We start from the raw sequence: 19,983 nt of genomic DNA, 5'->3' as shown, positions 1-19,983 counted from the left end.
AATAATGTTTTCTTATATTTTAAAAACTTAACTAATGCAAAGAAATTTATATAGTTAAAGGAAATTTAAGCTGTTAAAAGCACGTTCAGTTGAGGCAGAGACATACTCCTTTTCAAACTCCTTCGCATTTTCCATCTTCTCTAGGTCCACTTTCACCAACTTCATTTTGAGATCTTCAATTTCTTCTTTATAAGGTTTAGCTCCTAAAGCAGCTTTGTCCTAAACATTTTAGAGAACAGAAAAATACAATGATTTTAGAGAAATTCTGAAGCGCTCCCTTGATCTGGCAGAAACATTTGGAAACAGCAATCTTTTAATATATGAAAAGCAGGGGAGGCACAAATTTTAACCCTGAAATGAGTAACATAGATATTTGAGGTAAAGTAATTGGAAGCAAATATGTATTTAGAGAACATATGATTTTTGTTTCTTTCAACAAGTTTTTTTTCCCAATTTAAAACAATCTACCTAAACAAATGAAACAGAGGTGGAAAACAATGAAATGGAGAGAGATAGGTTAATCAGGAAAATGAAAGAAAAAGATGTCAGTAAAACAATATAAATATCAAACTGGAATCAAATTTAAGGCACAAAGTATCACTCAGCGTTGTTGAGGATTTAAAAAAAATTTTTTTTTTATTTTTGGCTGCACTACATGGCGTGTGGGATCTTAGTTCCCCAATCAGGGATCAAACTCACATCCCCTTGCCGTGGAAGCACAGAGTCTTAATCACTGGACCACCAGGGGATCCCCTGCTGAGGATATTTTATAGTCAGAGATGGTCCATCCACCAACTTGGAACTCAGGCTTTCACATAAGCTAGAGAAATAACCTTCCGTCTTATTTGAGCCTTTGCATTTTTGGTTCCCTTTTTTTAATAGCAGCTAGCATGTCACATTAATACACTCTCCTGGATTCTCTCTTCAAAGGACAACTGTTTAAAAATTAACTAAGACCATGATATCCTTTAGCCAAAATCCTCTGATGATTTCCTATCTCACTCAGAATAAAAACCAGAGGAGCCTGCAAGACCCTTCATGATTTGGCTCTCTGCTATTTTTCACCTCCTTTCCCACCTCTATCCTCTTGCTCACTCTGCTTGGGAGACACTGGCTTTCTTGTGGTTTCCTGAACATGTCTAGACTTCCTGTTTCTGTGTTGAGACCTTTGTGTTTGCTACTTCCTTTGCCTAGAAGGCCCTTCTACCACACTGCTCACCCCATCACTTCACGTCACCCTAAAGGTGTGGCCCTCTTCAGTAACCCTTTATAGAATCACATCTCTTTCCCTTACACTCCCACTTTATTCAGTATGCCCGTACCTTGTCTGGCTTAATTTTTTTCCATTGCATTTTTCACTATTTGACACACACACATATATTTCATTATTTTCTCACTTCCTGAATGATAATGTAAACTCCTTGAAGGAAGGGAGAAACTTTTTTACCCCACTGCTGTACATGTGGCATCTAGAACAAGGACTAACACATAGCAGGTGGCCACAAATATTTGTTGAATGAGTAAAAATGTGGTCATTAAATTATTTGAAATATTAGTCTCAAAATTCTAAAGCTTCACAGTGAAATTTTTTGGTTTTTAGCTATATTGTCACAAAAACAAAAAAGATTATTTTCTCTTGCCTCTCAGTTTCATGTCTCATTGAATGAGCCTTAATTTTTAGAACAATAAAAATGGAAAGAATAGACATTCTTGACTAGTTCCCAATTTTACCTACAATGAAGAGACACTGGAGCAGAGGTAACACAAATACCTGTTAGGACTGGACTCAAGTAAAGAAGAATGGGAAGTGGCTGGGCTAAAACAAAAGGGAATGGTAAAGACACAACGAGCGAGGGCACAGACGGTGCGACGGCACTCAGGGTCAAATACGTTCATGCTACTGCTCTTTGAAAAACAGGTCAGAGGCAGCTGACAGGCTAGCAGGTGGGACTCAACAACAAGGGATTAAGTGGAAGGAAAGAGAATTTTAAAATGTACTTATCTAATAAAGAGTATTATTTGGATCTGAAGCTTTTTAGGAAAAATAAAAAAATATACTTTAAACTATAAAGAATAATATTTATATGTCTCTTAAACACGATTTTTTTAGGAAGACAAAAATAATTTTGGATGAAAATATATTCCTATATTTCATTTCTAAGTTGTCACTTGCTTTTTAAAAGTTTTGAGTCCTGAACTTCAGATATGCATAGATAATACAAAGTTGAAGTAAAAGCTGAGTCCCAAATCATCTGCCAAATTCAACAGTAAATGAAAACAAAAAACAAAACCCCACTCTTATATTTGTAAAATGAGATTGTTAAATTACCTGAAGTACTTGGATCATTTCTTTTGTTTTTTCAAGGCATTCATTTGAGTCATTAACTTGCCGCTGAAGTTTTGCTATTACACCATTAGTCATCTCAAGTTCTTTCTGCATCTTCATAATCTTGCTCTCCTTATGCATAGCACTTTCTTTAGCTTCACGGAGTGATGTTTCCAGCGCTTGAATTTTCTGTTAGAAAAAGTACACGTTTAAGGGTCTGCCATAAAGACGGTCACAGAATATAAGACAAAGATAATCATATACAGGTATTCATTTTCACAGATCGCATTAACAAAGCATAAAAGAGAAGAAGCAGCCAAATGCCAATTTACACATGTATTCTTTTTTTAATTTATAAGCTCACGCTTTTTGAGTTAAAAAATACCCAGATTTTACATCATAAGGTTTAGTGTTTATTTACTAGTCAGCATGGTACCAAGCATTTTAAATAGGCACCTACATTTTAAATGAACACAACTTAAGAGCTGATAATTAGCTCTTTAATATATCTTTTCCTTTATTTTTATTATCAAGTTTTGAACCTGAAAAATAAAAGCATATGGAACAATTGACGAAGAGTAGCTTTCCCCACCTCAGTACCCCGGCTGACCCTAAGGTAACGACTTGACTCTTCCAGGTGTATCCTTCCAGAAGTTTTCTATGTGTATCTAAGCATACATGAATACTCAATTCATAAAAACAGTCACACACACAGTAGGAACATACTAAACAAATAGTCCTGCATTAAAAGAAAAAAACCAAAAACTTGACAATATTTTTTCCAGATCTTTCCAATTGTTGTTGTTCAGTACCTAAGTCATGATTGATTCTTTGCAACCCCATGGGTGTAGCCAGTCAGACTCCTCTGTCCACGGTATTCACTCCATGACAAGAATACTGGAGTGCGTTGCCATTCCTTTCTCCAGGAGTTTGCTCAGATTAATGTCCATTGAATACCAGACCACCTGACCTGCCTCTTGAGAAATCTGTATGCAGGTCAGGAAGCAGCAGTTAGAACTGGACATGGAACAACAGACTGGTTCCAAACAGGGAAAGGAGTACGTCAAGGCTGTATATTGTGACCCTGCTCATTTAACTTCTATGCAGAGTACATCATGAGAAACGCTGGGCTGGAAGAAGCACAAGCTGGAATCAAGATTGCTGGGAGAAATATCAATAACCTCAGATATGCAGATGACACCACCCTTATGGCAGAAAGTGAAGAGGAACTAAAAAGCCTCTTGATGAAAGTGAAAGAGGAGAGTGAAAAAGTTGGCTTAAAGCTCAACATTCAGAAAACGAAGATCATGGCATCTGGTCCCATCACTTCATGGCAAATAGATGGGGAAGCAGTGGAAACAGTGTCAGACTTTATTTTGGGGGGCTCCAAAATACTGCAGATGGTGACTGCAGCCATGAAATTAAAAGACTCTTACTCCTTGGAAGGAAAGTTATGACCAACCTAGACAGCATATTCAAAAGCAGATATATTACTTTGCCAACAAAGGACTGTCTAGTCAAGGCTATGGTTTTTCCAGTAGTCATGTATGGATGTGAGAGTTGGACTGTGAAGAAAACTGAGTGCCGAAGAATTGATGCTTTTGAACTGTGGTGTTGGAGAAGCCTCTTGAGAGTCCCTTGAACTGCAAGGAGATCCAACCAGTCCATTCTAAAGGAGATCAGCCCTGGGATTTCTTTGGAAGGAATGATGCTAAAGCTGAAACTCCAGTACTTTGGCCACCTCATGCGAAGAGCTGACTCATTGGAAAGGACTCTGATGTTGGGAGGGATTGGGGGCAGGACAAGGGGACTACAGAGGATGAGATGGCTGGATGGCATCACCGACTCGATGGACATGAGTTTGAGTGAACTCCGGGAGTTGGTGATGGAAAAGGGAGGCCTGGCGTGCTGAGATTCATGGTGTCGCAAAGAGTTGGACAGGACTGAGTGACTGAACTGAATGTGCATTGAGTCAGTGATGCTGTCTATGTAGATCTCTCATATTTTTTTCATGGATACATACATCCTGTTTCATGGAAATCATCCACTAATGAACATTTAGGTGATTTCTAGTTTTTTTTCCAGGTACCAAAAATACTGGAATTTAAATATCTGAATTTGTGCATATTTATAAGATTATTCACATACATATACATGCAGTTTTTCTCAGAAAATACATTTCTTTTTGGCCTACCCAGAATTTATTTTTGTTTGAGTGAGGTGGAAATCCAGATATTTTTTCCCCAGGTGTCAAGCTGGTTGTTCTGAATCAAATATTAAGTAAATCGTTTTTTCCTCACTGAGTTGTTAACCATCATGATATACAAATTCTCAAACTTTCTTGAGTGTAAGGAATTTTGTTCTGTTCCAATGCTCTATTTACTTATTTCTATGTCATTACCAAACTATTTTACTTATCTATTCCTATATCATTACCAAACTATTCTAATTTGGCATAATTTCCAAACTAATAGCATATGATTTTTATCTGATAAGGCATGTCCTGGCTCACTGCTTCTTCATCTTACTGCTTTGTTAGATGGGATTTAAATTTCTGCCAGCTGACTGAGGTCTGTAGTAATCAATACATCAATCTACTCTATACTAGTGACCTTCTGGTTTCTGCTGGTATTTATTAAACTAGTGGCTGTTTTTTTATTATGAGTGTTTATTTCAGTAAAAATGATCAATTATAATTTACTCTTGGGCTCCCCACTAAGTCATTTTGTGTGATAATAAAATAAAATACCATGTTTGCTTTACAGAGTCCCAGTAAGGGTAAAGCAATTGAATTATTCAAATAACATACTGATTCTTTTGCACAGGTTAATCTGCTTACAAAATCTATTTTTAGCCTCTTCCATTTTTGATTATAACATTAACCAATATGAAAAACATTGATGATAATTAGAGAAACCCTAAATTGCTCTTTCCCCCAAACTAGTTTTGTATAAAGACACAGATTATAGTTTAATAGGAAGTCACATGATTTAGGAAGCTTGCACTGTACAGTAATAATACTTTAAGTGATGTATGCATCTAGTAATCAAATTAAGCTATGAGTTACTTCTGCTTCATAATTCAAAGGGAAGATCTTATATAGCACCTAGCTGTTTAGTTAGCTAAATGATAGCCACAATAGAACTCTTATTTAAAAAAACAAGCCCATCACACGTATGCAAAGATAGCCCATGCTCTCTAACACATTCAATACTGTAATTTTGCTCTGAAATGCTATGTAAGACATGTTATATATAAATGTCATATAAGATGTTGAAGGCATTTTAAGACTTCGATGAAACTGCAAACTGAAAAACTTAAGAAAGTACACACCTCTGTGACTTGCTGTGTAGCTCTCGTTGTGACATGGAGATTCCTGTCTTGTGTAGTAGGATTAACAAGAGCACCGGAGGTCAGGGAGAGCTTCAAAGTTTGGTAGTTTTTAAATAGTTTTTGATTGTTTTCTTTCACTGATTTCAGATCTTGTTCCCATTCTTTGGCTATGGTGGCATTTCTTTCTTCAAACTCTGTTAATTCATTCATTATAGCCTATTGGATTGTAAAAACACCATTATAGCCCTCAAATGAAATAAATTACGTTAAAAAAAAAAAAGGAAAACATTATGAAAATACTAGAGTTGTAGGACAAGGCATAGGCTGACACCTATTATTCAGCACACTCCAGAATAGAACTTTAAAAGAATGTGAACATTCTTTGTGGTTCAAATCAGTTCTTGAAATTTCAAATGATGTTGGATGTTGGTGATGAGAATAAACAGTAAGGGCTGAAGAGTACCTGTACTGCTTTGCAAGATGATACTCTCACTGTATTGGATCCCAACTGAAGAATTACGCAGGTTAAAGTTATTAAGCACGTTATGACATATACCACATCATACATAAACATTAACTGACATCTAATAGCAGGACATACCCAGTAAACTTAACAACAAGCTATTTTCATTCTAAACCTCAGTGCTTATAGGGAAAATCATTCACTGACTTTTCGTAATTAATCTGAAAACCCTGTATTTCTGTGCAGGGAATAATGATCAACCAATATCTTCTTTTTACATCAAAGCCTAACTAGCTCTGAAATTACTCATATCATCCTTTTTCTTCTTAACTTCTAAGGGATGTACTTTTTGCTGTCATCATGGATGCCTTATTGGTCTTACCTAAAAATTTCTTGGTGGCTTTATGGCCAATGTGTCAGAGTTGGATCCTAACTTAGATGTGTTCTTGCCAGCATCCTGGATGCTCCATGGCTCTCAACTAGGACCTCACACTACACAGAACTACCAGCTGCTTCTTTCAGGGCGCTGGAAGAAGCCACATATCCATGCTGGTCCTCATTGCAAGAGTCCTACTTTCTGTTTTCACTGAAGTGTAACTGATTACAATGCTGTGTTAGTTTCAGGTGTAGAGAGAAGTGATTCAGTTATACTTACATACCTATCTTCCTTTTTCTTCAGATCCTTTTCCCTTACAAGTTATTACAAAATACTGAGTACAGTTCCCTGTGCAGAACAGTAGGAACTTGCTGGAGGAATTCCTGCTTTTTGATCACAACTGGGCCTTCAACATTACAAGAACAACACTTAATTATGTGGAGATTACCTTATCCAAACACTGGCTATGCGTTTCTCCATTGACTGTGAACTATTTTTTTTTTGAAACAACTCATTTACTCTTTTGCTAGCCTGGACTATTTAACAAATGGATGAACAATCCAGTCACAGGCAATTATTTTTTTTAGGAACATTAGATTAAAGTATTATTTCCAGATGAAGTTAAAGTCTTTGTTTGGAAATAACTACCCAAACATAGAGATATAACACTAATATTAAATGCTGTAATATTAATCCAGGTCCCTCTGCTCCAGTTACTTATGGTGGTTTAGTCACTAAGTTGTGTCCGACTCTTGTGACCCCATGGCCTGTAGCCCACCCGCTCCTCTCTCCATGGGATTTCCCAGGCAAGAATACTGGAGTGGGTTGCCTTTTCTACCGATTTCCTTCTCCACTGGTTACATGTAGTAACAAGCCATTTTCTCATTACTGCATATTTTTCTAGGTGTACGAGATAGGGATTACTTCAGAAAGTAGAATGAATATTCTGATTAGTAAAAGGTGAAACAATAAACTGTGTGAAAGCGATGTTGGTTTTTATGAGTCTGTTCCCTAGGGCTGGTCTGGAACGATGATCACAAACCACAGTGTGAACATCAAAGCTGAAGGATCCGGGCATGCGAGGGTGACACTGCTGAGACGAAAAGCCTGTGCGGCCTTACTAATGAAGCAGCTGACTAGCTGTCCAGGGGCTTCCTCTAGCTGCTGCCTGTAGCCCTGAAACAGGCTCTGGGCTCACATTGTCGGGGGCTGCTTGGAAAAAAGGCTCAGTTCCTACAGAAGCAGCCCAAAGTGAGAATAGAAAGAGGAAAATGGCAAGAGGATTTTTTGTGTAAAAAACTGATTGCTGCACAGCAAGATTTTATCTTCTTTATAAGCATAAATACATCTTTAATTATCCTAAGGAAGCATAATACATTAGAGGCAGAAGATGTTTTACAGTCAACTTTTTTCACAAAGCACACGCGAGTAAATTTTAAGAAAATACTTAAAATTAAGTTGTTCTTAGATTTTTTTAAACAAATGAGGTAGAAAAATTAAAGCAGTCAACAAGAAGAAGAACGAGGTGGCACAAGAAAATGACTACTTACCGTTATTTTCTCATGATACAAGTTGTTCACTTGACAAATACTATCATTTTCTTCCTGGATGACATTTTTAAGCTTTTCTATATCAAAACGAGCATTCAACCACTCTTCCAAAAACCGAGTCATTTCTTTTCTATTACTTAGTACTTGCTGAAATTCAGTCTTTATGCTATGGAAATCACTTTCTGAAAAATCCTTAAGAATTTCCTGTGAAAAATAAGCAATGAATCATCTGAACATTAGAAAAGTTTTAATCTAAATATCATAAAAAGGGGAAAACACCTTACTGAACTTTATTCTTAAAATGTTAAAGTAAATATAATTTTAATTTAAAACTTTAGTTATTGATAATAAAATTTTGGCAGTACAACCTATGTAACAAAGGCAAGTCTACAAATCCTGCTCAAATTAAAGCCCCTCAAAACGATACATCTATGACTAATTATCACAATATATGAACTGTCTCTGGATGTTGCTTTCTGTGCACATAACAGGCTGTACATGGTATTGGAAATTGGATGCTGGCCTCATACTGCTGAGTAGGACATTTCATGTGGAGTTGTAATGAAAATGTTTCTAACTCCCAGTCACAGATCTAGGAAGTTTCAGAAGGCATTTGGAAACTTATTCTGGGGTTCCATGAATTCCCACTTGATGATATTACATCTATTTTCTGTATCTTTGGGGTTCTGAAAGGACGCTACACTATTATCTGGCACCCTTCACACCTCACCAGCTGTCATTCTGCAACTGATTTTTAATTTTTTGGTAAGTAAAAATAACTCTAAATAAATGCAAAGGTACTTTTCGACTTGATAAAAGGCTTGACATCTAGTTAAACCCAGTTTAAACAAATTATACTTCGATATGTAGATCCATGCTCTGGTTCAATTTGAGGTCCCTTGATTCTCCAGGTAGTACATCATAATCTTGTTGAAAGTGCTGTAGTTCCATTAGCAGTTCATTTTGCTTTTCCACTTCATCAATAAAAGCCATTTCAAATTTATTGATGGATTCATGTTGTTCTTCCTTTGTCCTTGCAATATAGCTTAGCACATACTTGCAGAGAAACATAAAACAAATTGGGAAATGAAACTTGTACCATGTTTAGAAGAAGTTTTAAACCCCTGAGACTAGGAGGCAGGATGGCATCTCTTGTTTATCTATGTTCCCTGGCTAAGTGAGGAATGAGGAAAGAGCCACTCTATTCTCAATTTTCTCTTCTCAGCAACTTGGGAGGATAACTCTCAGGCCTCTCTCTAGTTCTGTATTTCTGACTTCCTCCTGAAATACACTTCATAGGTGTCCTACAATCACCTCAATTTCAATAGGCTTAAAATGGACATGATTCCTTTCCCTAGAAACCCATCTATGTCTATTATCCTCTTTTTGGTTTATTAAATTATCAACCACTCAGGTTTCCCAGCTAGATACCTGAGATTATTTTCAACATCTTCTACCTACCTTGACCAGATAACAAAAATGGGTATGACATGTCTCAAGATTTACTTGTCAAGTGTATTTAGATGTCTGGCTTTAAGGTGATAATAGTTTGAACACCATATGCTGCGTGGATCTCTTTAGTAAGTTCTGGATATCTGATTGCCAGGGTTTGTGGAAGAGTATCAGGGCCTGCAGGGCAATTTACCAAACAGGAAGGCCAGATACCAGTTCCCTACTTCCCCTAATTTCCACCATCCCTTAATCTCTTATAATTTGGCCTCTTCCTTAATCACTCAACTAAAACCAGTCTGACAGAGGCCACCAGTGAGCTCTATTATCAACAAATTGGGGGGATCTCTTCAGTCCTTCTGCCGGCTAACACATCCGCCCTCTTGACCACTTCGTCTCTGGCAGACCCTTTCACTGACTTCAGTGATAGCACTTGTGCTTGGTTCTCTTCCGCCACTTTGACTTTTTCTAACCTTGAACCCATGAAATGCTCTTTTCTGCTACTGTCTCTTGAAGAATTAGCCCTTCTGAAGTGCTTATTGTATCTCCCTCTTATTCCTCTGCTATGCTTTCTGGGTGATGTTACTCACAGATGTTGTGCAATGTGTCACCTATACGAATCCCAAATCTTTGTGTTTAGTCCTGACATTTCTCCTGACAAGTCTCAGAACTTGGTCTCTCTTCTTAAACATTCTGTCACAGGTATTTCTACCTCAAAACAGCTCAAACTGAACACCTAATCTCTTTCCCCTCTTTATTTGTTAATGGTAACACTGTCTACAAACCTGGCTAAGCCTGAATCTCGATTCCCATTTTAAACTCCCCCCCTTACCTCGACCATCAGTCACATGGACCACTATCTCAAGCGGTCACAGGTGTGTCCCCTCCACCCCGAGAATCCTCCCCTGGCAGCAGCGTCATTGTCACAGCCTATCTGGACCCAGTGCAACTGTTTCTGGCCACAAACTCATTGCTTCTTTGTCTATGGGGAGGCATCTAAAATAACAGCCTGATCACGCCGTTGCCAGCACCTTGAAATAACTGTCCAATGGCTCTGCCTCATCTACAAAATGAACGCCAAGCTTCATCGCTTAAGCCAGTCTTATCTTCTCTAACTTTTTATCTGTATGTCATACAATCTAAATACACTTCTATAACAAGGCTTATTACCTGTTTATATGTCTGCTTCACTCACTATGAGGTTCTTGAGATGCTATTCACATCTGTCTCCTAAATACCTGGACAGTGTCTAGGTCCACAGGCAAAGCTCAGGTTTTGTTGAATAAACAGGTCCTAGGTGCACTGAGGGTCTTGCACACACTGTTCTTAGACCCATGCAATCTTCAATTTAATAGTGAATACGCTAACTCTCAAAAAGGGAAAAGTAAAAGTTTATTGCTAGGCTGTGCCTGACTCTTTGCAACCCCATGGACTGCAGCATGACAGGCCAACTTTCAAGGTAGGACTTAAACACGTTAGTTAGTAATAGAAATTTACAGCAGTATTTACAAAGATATTACATAAAAAGGTGGTACCTGAAGTTTCATTACGACTCTATGAAATTCCATGGAACACCTCTGGTTTGCAGTGAGAAGTTTCTGGATTTGTTTGGTTTGTGGATATGGAAGTGAGAGGTTTGCTTTTACTCTAATTGAAAGCTCTTTTTGGGTTTCAATTTCCTTCTTCAAGTCAAGAGACAATCTATTTAAACATTCATAGTGATTATCCATCGCTGAGTATCTCTTAAGAAGCTCCTAAAGAAAATTAGAATTTATTCAATGTACTAATTTATTTTAACAAGAAAAAGTCCCAGCCCTAGAGCTGCAACAAAAAGATTTACTACTTCTTGTAGGAGAAAAATAAATTATGATGTTTGTGTTTAAAAATCGAAAGCAAACTTATTATTGATTTTGGATTATAAAAATTACTGTGGAAATTGAAAAAAATTAAACAAATATAACAAAGAAAATCAGAAACAATCATTGTTATCATTTGATGCATTTTCTTTTGGTCTTTTGAACATCCATGATTTGAAGGAGCATTTGTTTATATAAAGTCTGAAGGGAAATCTGAGTGAATTCAATCCAGTATGTATTGTAGCTCAAGTCTGAATGCTGTTTTATATTTACAGTGGGCAGTATGAGTGAGCAGATACGTGACCAAGAATCAAACTAATTATTTGTCAAATTGATGGAGCTTCTTCACACATTTCTATTATTTGCCTAGAGTCTAAGTTTTCTAACCTTTTATCAGGGTTTGAGTTTAGATTCCAGCTCTGCCACTCGCTAACTGGGGAAACACTGAGCCATTTTCACCACTATAAAATGAGATTACAATAACTGCCATAGAGTCTTCTAGAGGATCAAATATTAAATGATACCTGAATATATGCAATCTATAAAATATATAGATATTATTTTAAAGGAAATAAAAATTATATTTGTAAAAATGCTTCTATGCCCAAGTTTTACACTTTGTCAGACTTGAGTTCAAATCCTTATTCTACTAATTTATTAGTTATGTGAACTTGGGCAACCACTAAACTTCCTCTGAGCCTCAGTTTGTTTATAAATGAAACAATAAAACCTATCTTACAAGGTAAGTACAGTGCCTGCGTATGAAAGACAGTGAGTCTGGGCCCACAAATACAAATGATGAAAGTCCAGGCAGCTGAACCCTGGAGAATACAGGCAGAGGAACATCAAGTTGCTACAATCATGTAATAAATAACATGTTTAGGGTGTTAAATTATGGAAGGGGCAGTTGACCACAACGAATTCTTTTTTGAATAATTTAAGGAAAAGCTAGATAGATGTTCATTAATCTGTGGATGTTGGGGGAGGGTGCTGCCTTTAGTCTTAGAATGAATCAGATTATGGCATGGAGCAGCGCTGTATGCCATTCATTTGTACTTTTAAAACAGGCATTCTCAATGCTGATTTCTGTTGGGAACTGTGCTAAGTGATATAGCCATAAGCAACACAAACAGTTTTTAGGGACTGCATTTTAACAGGGGCGACGATAATCCTGTTGGCGTTACCCTTAGTATATATTCAGAATCCAAACACTTTCTCACCACTTCCACTGCTACCTCTTTGGGCTGAGCCACCATCACCTTTGCCTGGATTACTGGAATTAGTCTTTCAATTGTCCTCCTGCTTCCACTCATTTTCAACCTAACAGAGCCATTTCTTTAAAATCTAAGTCAGATCATGTCTCTCTCAAGAGATCTCCATCTTAATCAGAGTAAGCCTGCAGTCCGCTTAAAGCCCCACAGCCTGCCTCTTCCTCATTAACTCCACACTTCTCTTCTAACTGGCTGTCCTCCTTCCTGAAGACCTTGGAACCCACCAAGCAAGCTTGTCTCAGAAGCTTTGTGCCTGCTGTTCCCTCCGCTTATAGTGCTCTTTCCCTGGACACAGGCCTGTGTGGCTTGATCCTTTACCTCTTTCAGCTATTTGCTCAAATACCACCTTTCCAGTGAAGCCTTATGATCACAAACTCCTGTTTTGTGTGTGTGTGGTGTATGCATGTATCTATGTATACACATATATACTAGTGCTAGATTATAAAGTTTAGAAAAGTATTGAGCATTATCTATTCAATCCACGTTAGACCTCTGGAGGCGTACAAATCTTCATTTGTAACTTTAACAGGAGAACACTTACTTTTATCCTAAAGCACTTTTCTCTCAGGCTTCCTATAAGGTGTTGGTTTCCATCACATAGTAAGCTTTTTTCATATTTTACCTCTTTGTGGTTCTGCTGATCCTGCTTTGATAGAAAGAAATCAGCATGACTTCAGCTGTAACTACATTCACAGATGTCTAATCATATACTTTGATTACATTTTTATATCTTTTCAATAATAGAATTAAATATAACACATCTAACTTAAAGTAGTCTTAAAAATGCTCAGAAAATAAATAATAGTAAGTCTTCAGTGAGTGACCTCAAGTCATCGGAAAAAGTGGCAAAACCACATAATTTTGGAAGATAGGATCTGTTCCTTTACTACTTTTAGTTGAAAATTGGATTTTAGATATATTTCTGGTTCCTACTCTTCCAAATTTCTGCCTTACAATCACTGTTGCCAACTCGATATGCAAGTAAAACCAAGTATATTACTTATGGTGTTCTAAGTCCTGCTGATATATTCTTTCCAGAACCTTGGAACAGAAAATTCATACCCAGTATATATTTTGTATTTCTGATTAAAAGTGCAAAATAAAATATTGTTCAAGAAATATTCGTTGAATGAATTTAGTCTCTTTATAGATTTAGTTAGGGCCCACTAAAGATGATTTCCAAGTGTCTGATATTTCTACTGAGATTACAAATGATATTACCTTCCACTATTTCTTTACTAGAAGATAATGATGAACATGAAAATGAAATATGAGAATAAGAAAGATTTTTTACAGATTTCTTATTCATCTGAATTTTATATAGTGACTCAGGTTCTTTAACATAGGTGAATATTTATAAATACATATCACAAGAACTTCCTTATTTATACTTGTCTTTTTTCCTTCAAAACTCACTAACAAGAGCCTATGTTTAAAACTCTACTGGGCAGAAGCACAGAAATGAGATATTTAATCTTTTAGGATTCTTCAACTATTTCTCCACTGAGAATAATGTGATTTCTTGGCTTAGAAATCCTTTAAAAAACTACACTGAAAAAAATAGTCTGCTTTATTTAACATTTTTTGTTTTTTTAAAACTAGAGAATTAAAAAGTATTTTCTGAAAAACAACAACAGTAATTTGAAGAGATGCATGTACCCCAATGTTCATTTTACAATAGCCAAGACGCCAAAGCAACCCAGATACGCATCAACAGATGAACAGATGAAGAAGATGTGGGACACGTACACAATGGGGTATTACTCAGCCATAAAAAGGAACTATAATCTGCCATTTGCAAAAAACTTGGATGGACTTGGAAGGTATTATGTGTAGTGAAATAAGCCAGATAAAGACAAATATTGTATGATACCACTACATGTGGAATCTAAAAAATATAGCAAACTAATGAATTTAACAAAAAAGAAGCAAACTCACAAATATAGAGAGTAAACTAGTGGTTACCAAAGAGGGGAGAGAAGGGGAAAGGGACAATATAAGACTAAGGGATTAAGAAGTACAAACTATTATGTATAAAATTAGCTACCTAGAAATACTGTGCAGTATGGAAAATAGATAATATTTTACAGTAACTATAAATGGAGTATAATCTTTAAAAACTGTGGATCACTATACTGTATATTACAACATATAATATTGTATATCTATTATACTTCTATTTTAAAAATTCTTAACAACAAAAAAAGTGGTATTTTCTGAATAATATTTTGGCTTCTTTTTAAAACTGCATTTTCTGTTTGTGTGAAAACGATAATTAAGTTTCCTTCATTATCCTTTACTGTTTGTAGACATAAATACACCACAAAATAATTGTCACTCTTTCCAAAAAAAGCTTGTTTCTTATAGTTACTAGATAGGGAATGATTCTGAACTCACTCTAGCTAGCAGGTCTCTTAATTTTTCTCTGCATTGGTCCCTTTCCATTTTGAGAGACTCTTTTATCTGTCTCAGCTCATCTCTTTCTTTAGCTACAATTCTTATTTCTTCAAGGCTTTCATAAAGTTTCTTAGTCAAATGCAAATTATCCATTTCCACACTTTGCATAGACAAATTTTGGGCCTCAAACTGCTTCTTCAATTGTTTCATTTCATTCACTTTTTTATGAGTTTTACTGACATCTTCTTTCATTTTAAGAAGTTGAAGCTCTTTTCTCTTAAGTTCTTGTATCTTGACATAATTATAAAACAAGTTAGAATACAAACAGAATTCCTTAAAGAAAGTAAAATAGTGTCTATTTATGGTATACATACATATATATTTATATTGACATATCTGTATCTATGTCCTTTCTCATTTCATAAATAATTTTGGACAGTTATTCCCCCAGAGTTAGGGGCTTCCCAGGTGGTGCTAGTGGTAAGGAATGTGCCTGCCAATGCAGGAGACATAAGAGACACAGGGTTCAATCCCTGTATCAGGAAGATCCTCTGGAGAAGGGAATAGCAACCCACTCCAGTGTTCTTGCCTGGGAATCCCGTGGACAGGCTACAGTCCATGGGATCGCAAAAAGCTGGACACAACTTAAGTGACTTAGCATGCACATGTTCCCTCAAAGAACAAAACAACACATACCTTTTTCTGTAATTCATCTTTTGATTTATTTAAATCCTTTTGAATATGTGAAATCTGAGACATCTTTTCTGAAACTCTCTCTCTCAATTTATCGATAGTCTCTTGGTGTTCTTTCAAATGGATATGAGCAATTTTTAGTTGTTCTTGTGTCTCCAGTTCCTTTGTTATCAGAAGAAATTGAGAAATATGAGATAAAGGCACATTACCTTTTCTTAACAATGAACTAGCTAAACCAAATCTTAAGAAATACATATTCACAGTTAGAAATAACCAACACGCCACTGCTAAATTAGAATAGTTCAGAGGGACATGAAATCTAAGGCCCTGACGCTAGCCTCACCCATCCCAGTCCTGTACCATGCTCAACTCTGCCACTTATTTTCCACATTTCATACCATCTGGATATTTTTCTAAATCAGTATCATGTAAAGAGTGTCCTCTTCTTATGCTTAGTTTTCCAGTATACAGACGAACCCCACTTATCCAGTGCCTTATTGACAGACACTTGGATTGGTTCTGATTTTGTTCATCACATATGGTGCTGCAGTGAATGCTGTTGTATTTTTGCCCATACATGTGAATATACTGGCAGGATAAATTCCTACAAGTGGAACTGCTGTACCAAATGTCTATGTTGATAAATTTTTAAAATGCTATTGTCAAACTGTCTCCCTGAAAGGTTATAACATTTAAATTTTCATGAATAGCATCGATTATTTTCAAACTTCTTAGAATAAAAACAGTTATTTGGCAGGAAGGAGGAGGACAACTCACTCTAGCTGTGCTTCCTTGCAGGTCCACCTTGAGTAGGTCTCTCTCCAGTCTGAGGGTCTCTTCCAGCCCCCTTAGGTTATCTCTTTCTTTCATTACAGATTTCATTTCTTCAAGGTTTTCATGAAGCTTCTGAGCCAAGTTTAAGTTCTCCATTTCTATTTTGTTCATAGTTAAACTCTGGCACTTAAATTCGTTCTTCAGTTGCTCAATGTCACACATTTTTTTCTTAGTCTCACTAATTTCTTCTTTTAACTTAAAAAGTTGCTGTTCATTTGCTTTCAGTTCTTGGACCTTAAGATAATCATGGTAGGATTAATTGGATCATTTTTTTAGGGAAGGATTAAGAATAGTTTCTAAACTGATTAAGACAATAGTTATCCCATTTTACTCATTAATGTGCTGTAAAATTTCATACAGGATTTAGTGTCTTTTGTGATATAATATACATGACTACATATAATCTTACATGTATACAGCTCAGCTATACTCAACAAATGCATACAGCTATGTAACTAAAACTCAGATCAAAATATAGAACACTTACTTTACCTGTGTGCTCTTCCTAGAACAAATCACTATTTTGACCTTTTTCATCCCAGATCAGTTTGTCTGCTTTTAAAAAATTTTATTTGTTGTCTTTTAAATATTTTATATTGGAGTAAAACTGATAAACAATGATCTGACAGTTTCAGGTAGACAGCAAAGGGACTCAGCCACACATAAACATGTATCCATGCTCCCCGAAACTCCCCTCCCATCTAGGCTGCCACATAACACTGAGCAGAGTTCCCTGTGTTATACAATAAGAACTTGTTGGTTATCCATTTAAAATATAGCAGTGTGCACAAGTCCATCCCAAACTCCCTAACTATCCTTTCCCCTCCCTCTTACCCTGTGGCAAACATAAGCTCGTTGGCCTATTTTTAAACTTATGCATCACAATGTAAATATCGATTCTCCTGTTGACAGGCATATGGGTTGCTTTCAGTTCTTCGCAATTATGATTGCAGCTGCTGTGAGCACTCCTGTATGTCTTTATGTGGAAGAATGCATTCTTTTTCCTTAGGTACATACCCAAGGAGAGAAAATTCTGGGCCACAGCAGGTATATGGTTCAGGGTTAGTAAAAACTACCAAGCTGCTTTCTAATGTGGCTGAAGTGATTTATATCCCTTAAGGATTTTAGGGATTACTTTTTATTCTAGGAATATATTGGGTATTTGAGCATATAAGCCCCATGACCCCCCTCAATACCTTTTCTTGTAATTTAGCATTTGAATTTTCTAAATCCATTTGCATATTTGATATTTCTTCTGCCTTCTCAGACACAATCCCTCTGAGTTTATCAATAATTTCCTGGTGCTCCTTCAGATGCAAGTGAGCTATTCTTAGTTCTTCTTGTTTTTCTAGATCCTTAATTAACAGGAAAAAACAAAAGCAAAAACAACATAGCTTAGTGTTAACTACTTTCTTTTTAATGAAAACAGTATTTCCTTACTAAAAATGATAAACTTCTTACCTCCTCCACATCTTTGAGGTTGTTAGAAAACTGTAGGTTTGCGCTTCCCCTGGCCTCACCTCCCCACAATGTACTCACATTTTTCAGAGGCGAACATGCTATACATGTGCTCTTCTACAACTTGCTTTTCCCCCTAAGGTTTACTTTGGGCTTTCATATTAGAACATTCAAATCTATTTCGTTTTTTTAGAGGTTGCATGTATACTGTATGTGCACACTCAGTCACTCAGCTGTGTTCAACTCTTTGCGATCCCATGGACTGTAGCCCACCAGGTCTTCTATGGGATTTCCCAGGCAAGAATACTGGACTGGGTTGCTGTTTCCTCCTCCAGAGGATCTTCCCAACTCAGGCACTGAACCTGCATCTCCAGCGTCTCCTGCACTGGCAGGTGGATTCTTTTACCACTGTGACACCCGGACGTGTGCTCAGTCATGGCCCACTCTGTACCCCATGGACGGTGGCTCACCAGGCTCCTCTGTCCATGGGATTTTTCAGGCAAGAATACTGGAGTGGGGTGCCGTTTCTTTCTCCACACCTGGGCCTACTGCATATATTTACCCGGTTTCCTTGTGATGCACATTTAGGTTATTTCCTATCTTTTTTTAAATCACAAATTGCTGTAATGAACAACTTTACGGTATGTATGTTTGTGTTATGAATACACACACAGACACACACACACACACACACACACACACACACACACACACACACACACATATACATATATTTACTTTTTCTTAATTGAGTAAATGTGCATGTAGGGTTAAGCCCATAAAGAAACTGCTGGTTACAGAATTTAAAATTTTCACAAACAATACCAAATTACTTGCCTAAAAGGTGGTATCCTGTTAACTCTCACCAAAAGTACCACTCATTTCAAAGAAGGGTTCACTGATGTAAGGAAAACATCACATTAACTTGCTGGCAAGAGGAGTGAGTGTAACTTACTTTAGCTTTTGTTTCTCTGAGGCTTTCCCTGAGTTGATCTCGCTCCATTTTGAGGGTTCCCTCCATTCTTCTTAGGTCATCTCTTTCCTTACTAACAGATTTTATTTCTTCAACGTTTTCAAGGAGTTTCTGAGTCAACCTTAACTTCTCTGTTTCTGTGCTTTCCAGGATTGAATTCTGAGTCTCTAATTGCTTCTTCAATTGCTCTGTTTGATACATATTTTCCCTGAGATCATTTTGCATCTTAAGAAGTTGATGTTCTTTCTCCTGAAGTTCATTGACCTTGAGATAATCAAACAGTAAGTTAGGATATAGACAGATACAGAGAGAAAGTTAAAAAGTAGTTTCTAAATTGAATAGGAAAATCTCTACTTATTCTCAGCATTTGGCAAACTCATACCCTGTTTCATAACACAAAAGACCTGATTCAAACTCTCAGTTACTTAGATATTATAAGAAATACCTGTGCTTTTAAGGCCATATTTGTGTTTTCTAAACTCATTTGGATATTTGATATTTCATCTGTCTTCCCTGAAACAATTCCTCTGAGTTTATCGATAGTTTCTTGGTGCTCTTTCAGATTCATCTGGGCAGTTCTTAGTTCCTCTTGTCTTTTCAGGTCCTTTATTATTAGAGAAAGAAAAAGAATACATTCAGAATAATACAATTCAACAATATGTAGGAAAGGCATAGGGTAAGAAGCAAAAATTCTCCTCCCTCCTTGGGGCTCTCAGTTCTCATCCTCTAAAAGTAACTTCTGGATGTCAATATATTCTAGATACTCTTACTCCTTTTTCCCATCGGAAACTTTTTAATCAGCTCTATCTCATTCTTTACCTATGGGTTGGTATTCCATGGTCTGAATGTGCTGTATTTTTGTTCAACCAGTTTAATGGACAGTGAGGATTTTTCCTATTGGTGAGGGGGGTTGCTTTGTTATTGCAACTTGCTGCAATGAATATCTGTCCATAAACATCTTTGTACAATTATGCTAATATATGCAGATAAACAGCAATAACTGG

At 36.7% G+C, this 19,983-nt stretch overlaps 1 protein-coding gene across 5 annotated transcripts in view; it reads right to left on the bottom strand.

The window, feature by feature from the left end:
• The window catches only part of CENPE (centromere protein E), a 77,681-nt gene that overhangs the window by 8,608 nt on the left and 49,090 nt on the right, over window positions 1-19,983 (bottom strand). For 3 of the 5 annotated variants that reach the window (XM_013964484.2, XM_018049250.1, XM_018049251.1), the window contains 12 exons: window positions 19,425-19,583; window positions 18,962-19,243; window positions 17,745-17,903; window positions 16,492-16,782; window positions 15,718-15,876; window positions 13,166-13,270; window positions 11,033-11,251; window positions 8,907-9,104; window positions 8,049-8,252; window positions 5,660-5,875; window positions 2,330-2,515; window positions 107-219 (listed from right to left, as the gene is read on the bottom strand). In XM_013964484.2, coding sequence (XP_013819938.2) covers window positions 107-219; window positions 2,330-2,515; window positions 5,660-5,875; window positions 8,049-8,252; window positions 8,907-9,104; window positions 11,033-11,251; window positions 13,166-13,270; window positions 15,718-15,876; window positions 16,492-16,782; window positions 17,745-17,903; window positions 18,962-19,243; window positions 19,425-19,583 — 2,291 coding nt within the window. Of the gene's footprint in view, window positions 1-106; window positions 220-2,329; window positions 2,516-5,659; window positions 5,876-8,048; window positions 8,253-8,906; window positions 9,105-11,032; window positions 11,252-13,165; window positions 13,271-15,021; window positions 15,313-15,717; window positions 15,877-16,491; window positions 16,783-17,744; window positions 17,904-18,961; window positions 19,244-19,424; window positions 19,584-19,983 lie in introns of all 5 variants that reach the window. The other 2 variants (XM_018049252.1, XM_018049249.1) reach the window with 2 other exon arrangements.

The sequence above is a fragment of the Capra hircus genome, chromosome 6 (genome assembly GCF_001704415.2).
Source record: "Capra hircus breed San Clemente chromosome 6, ASM170441v1, whole genome shotgun sequence".
NCBI lineage: Eukaryota > Metazoa > Chordata > Mammalia > Artiodactyla > Bovidae > Capra > Capra hircus.
Note: the sequence above shows the minus strand (reverse complement) of the source record. Positions and strands in the feature narration are given on the sequence as shown.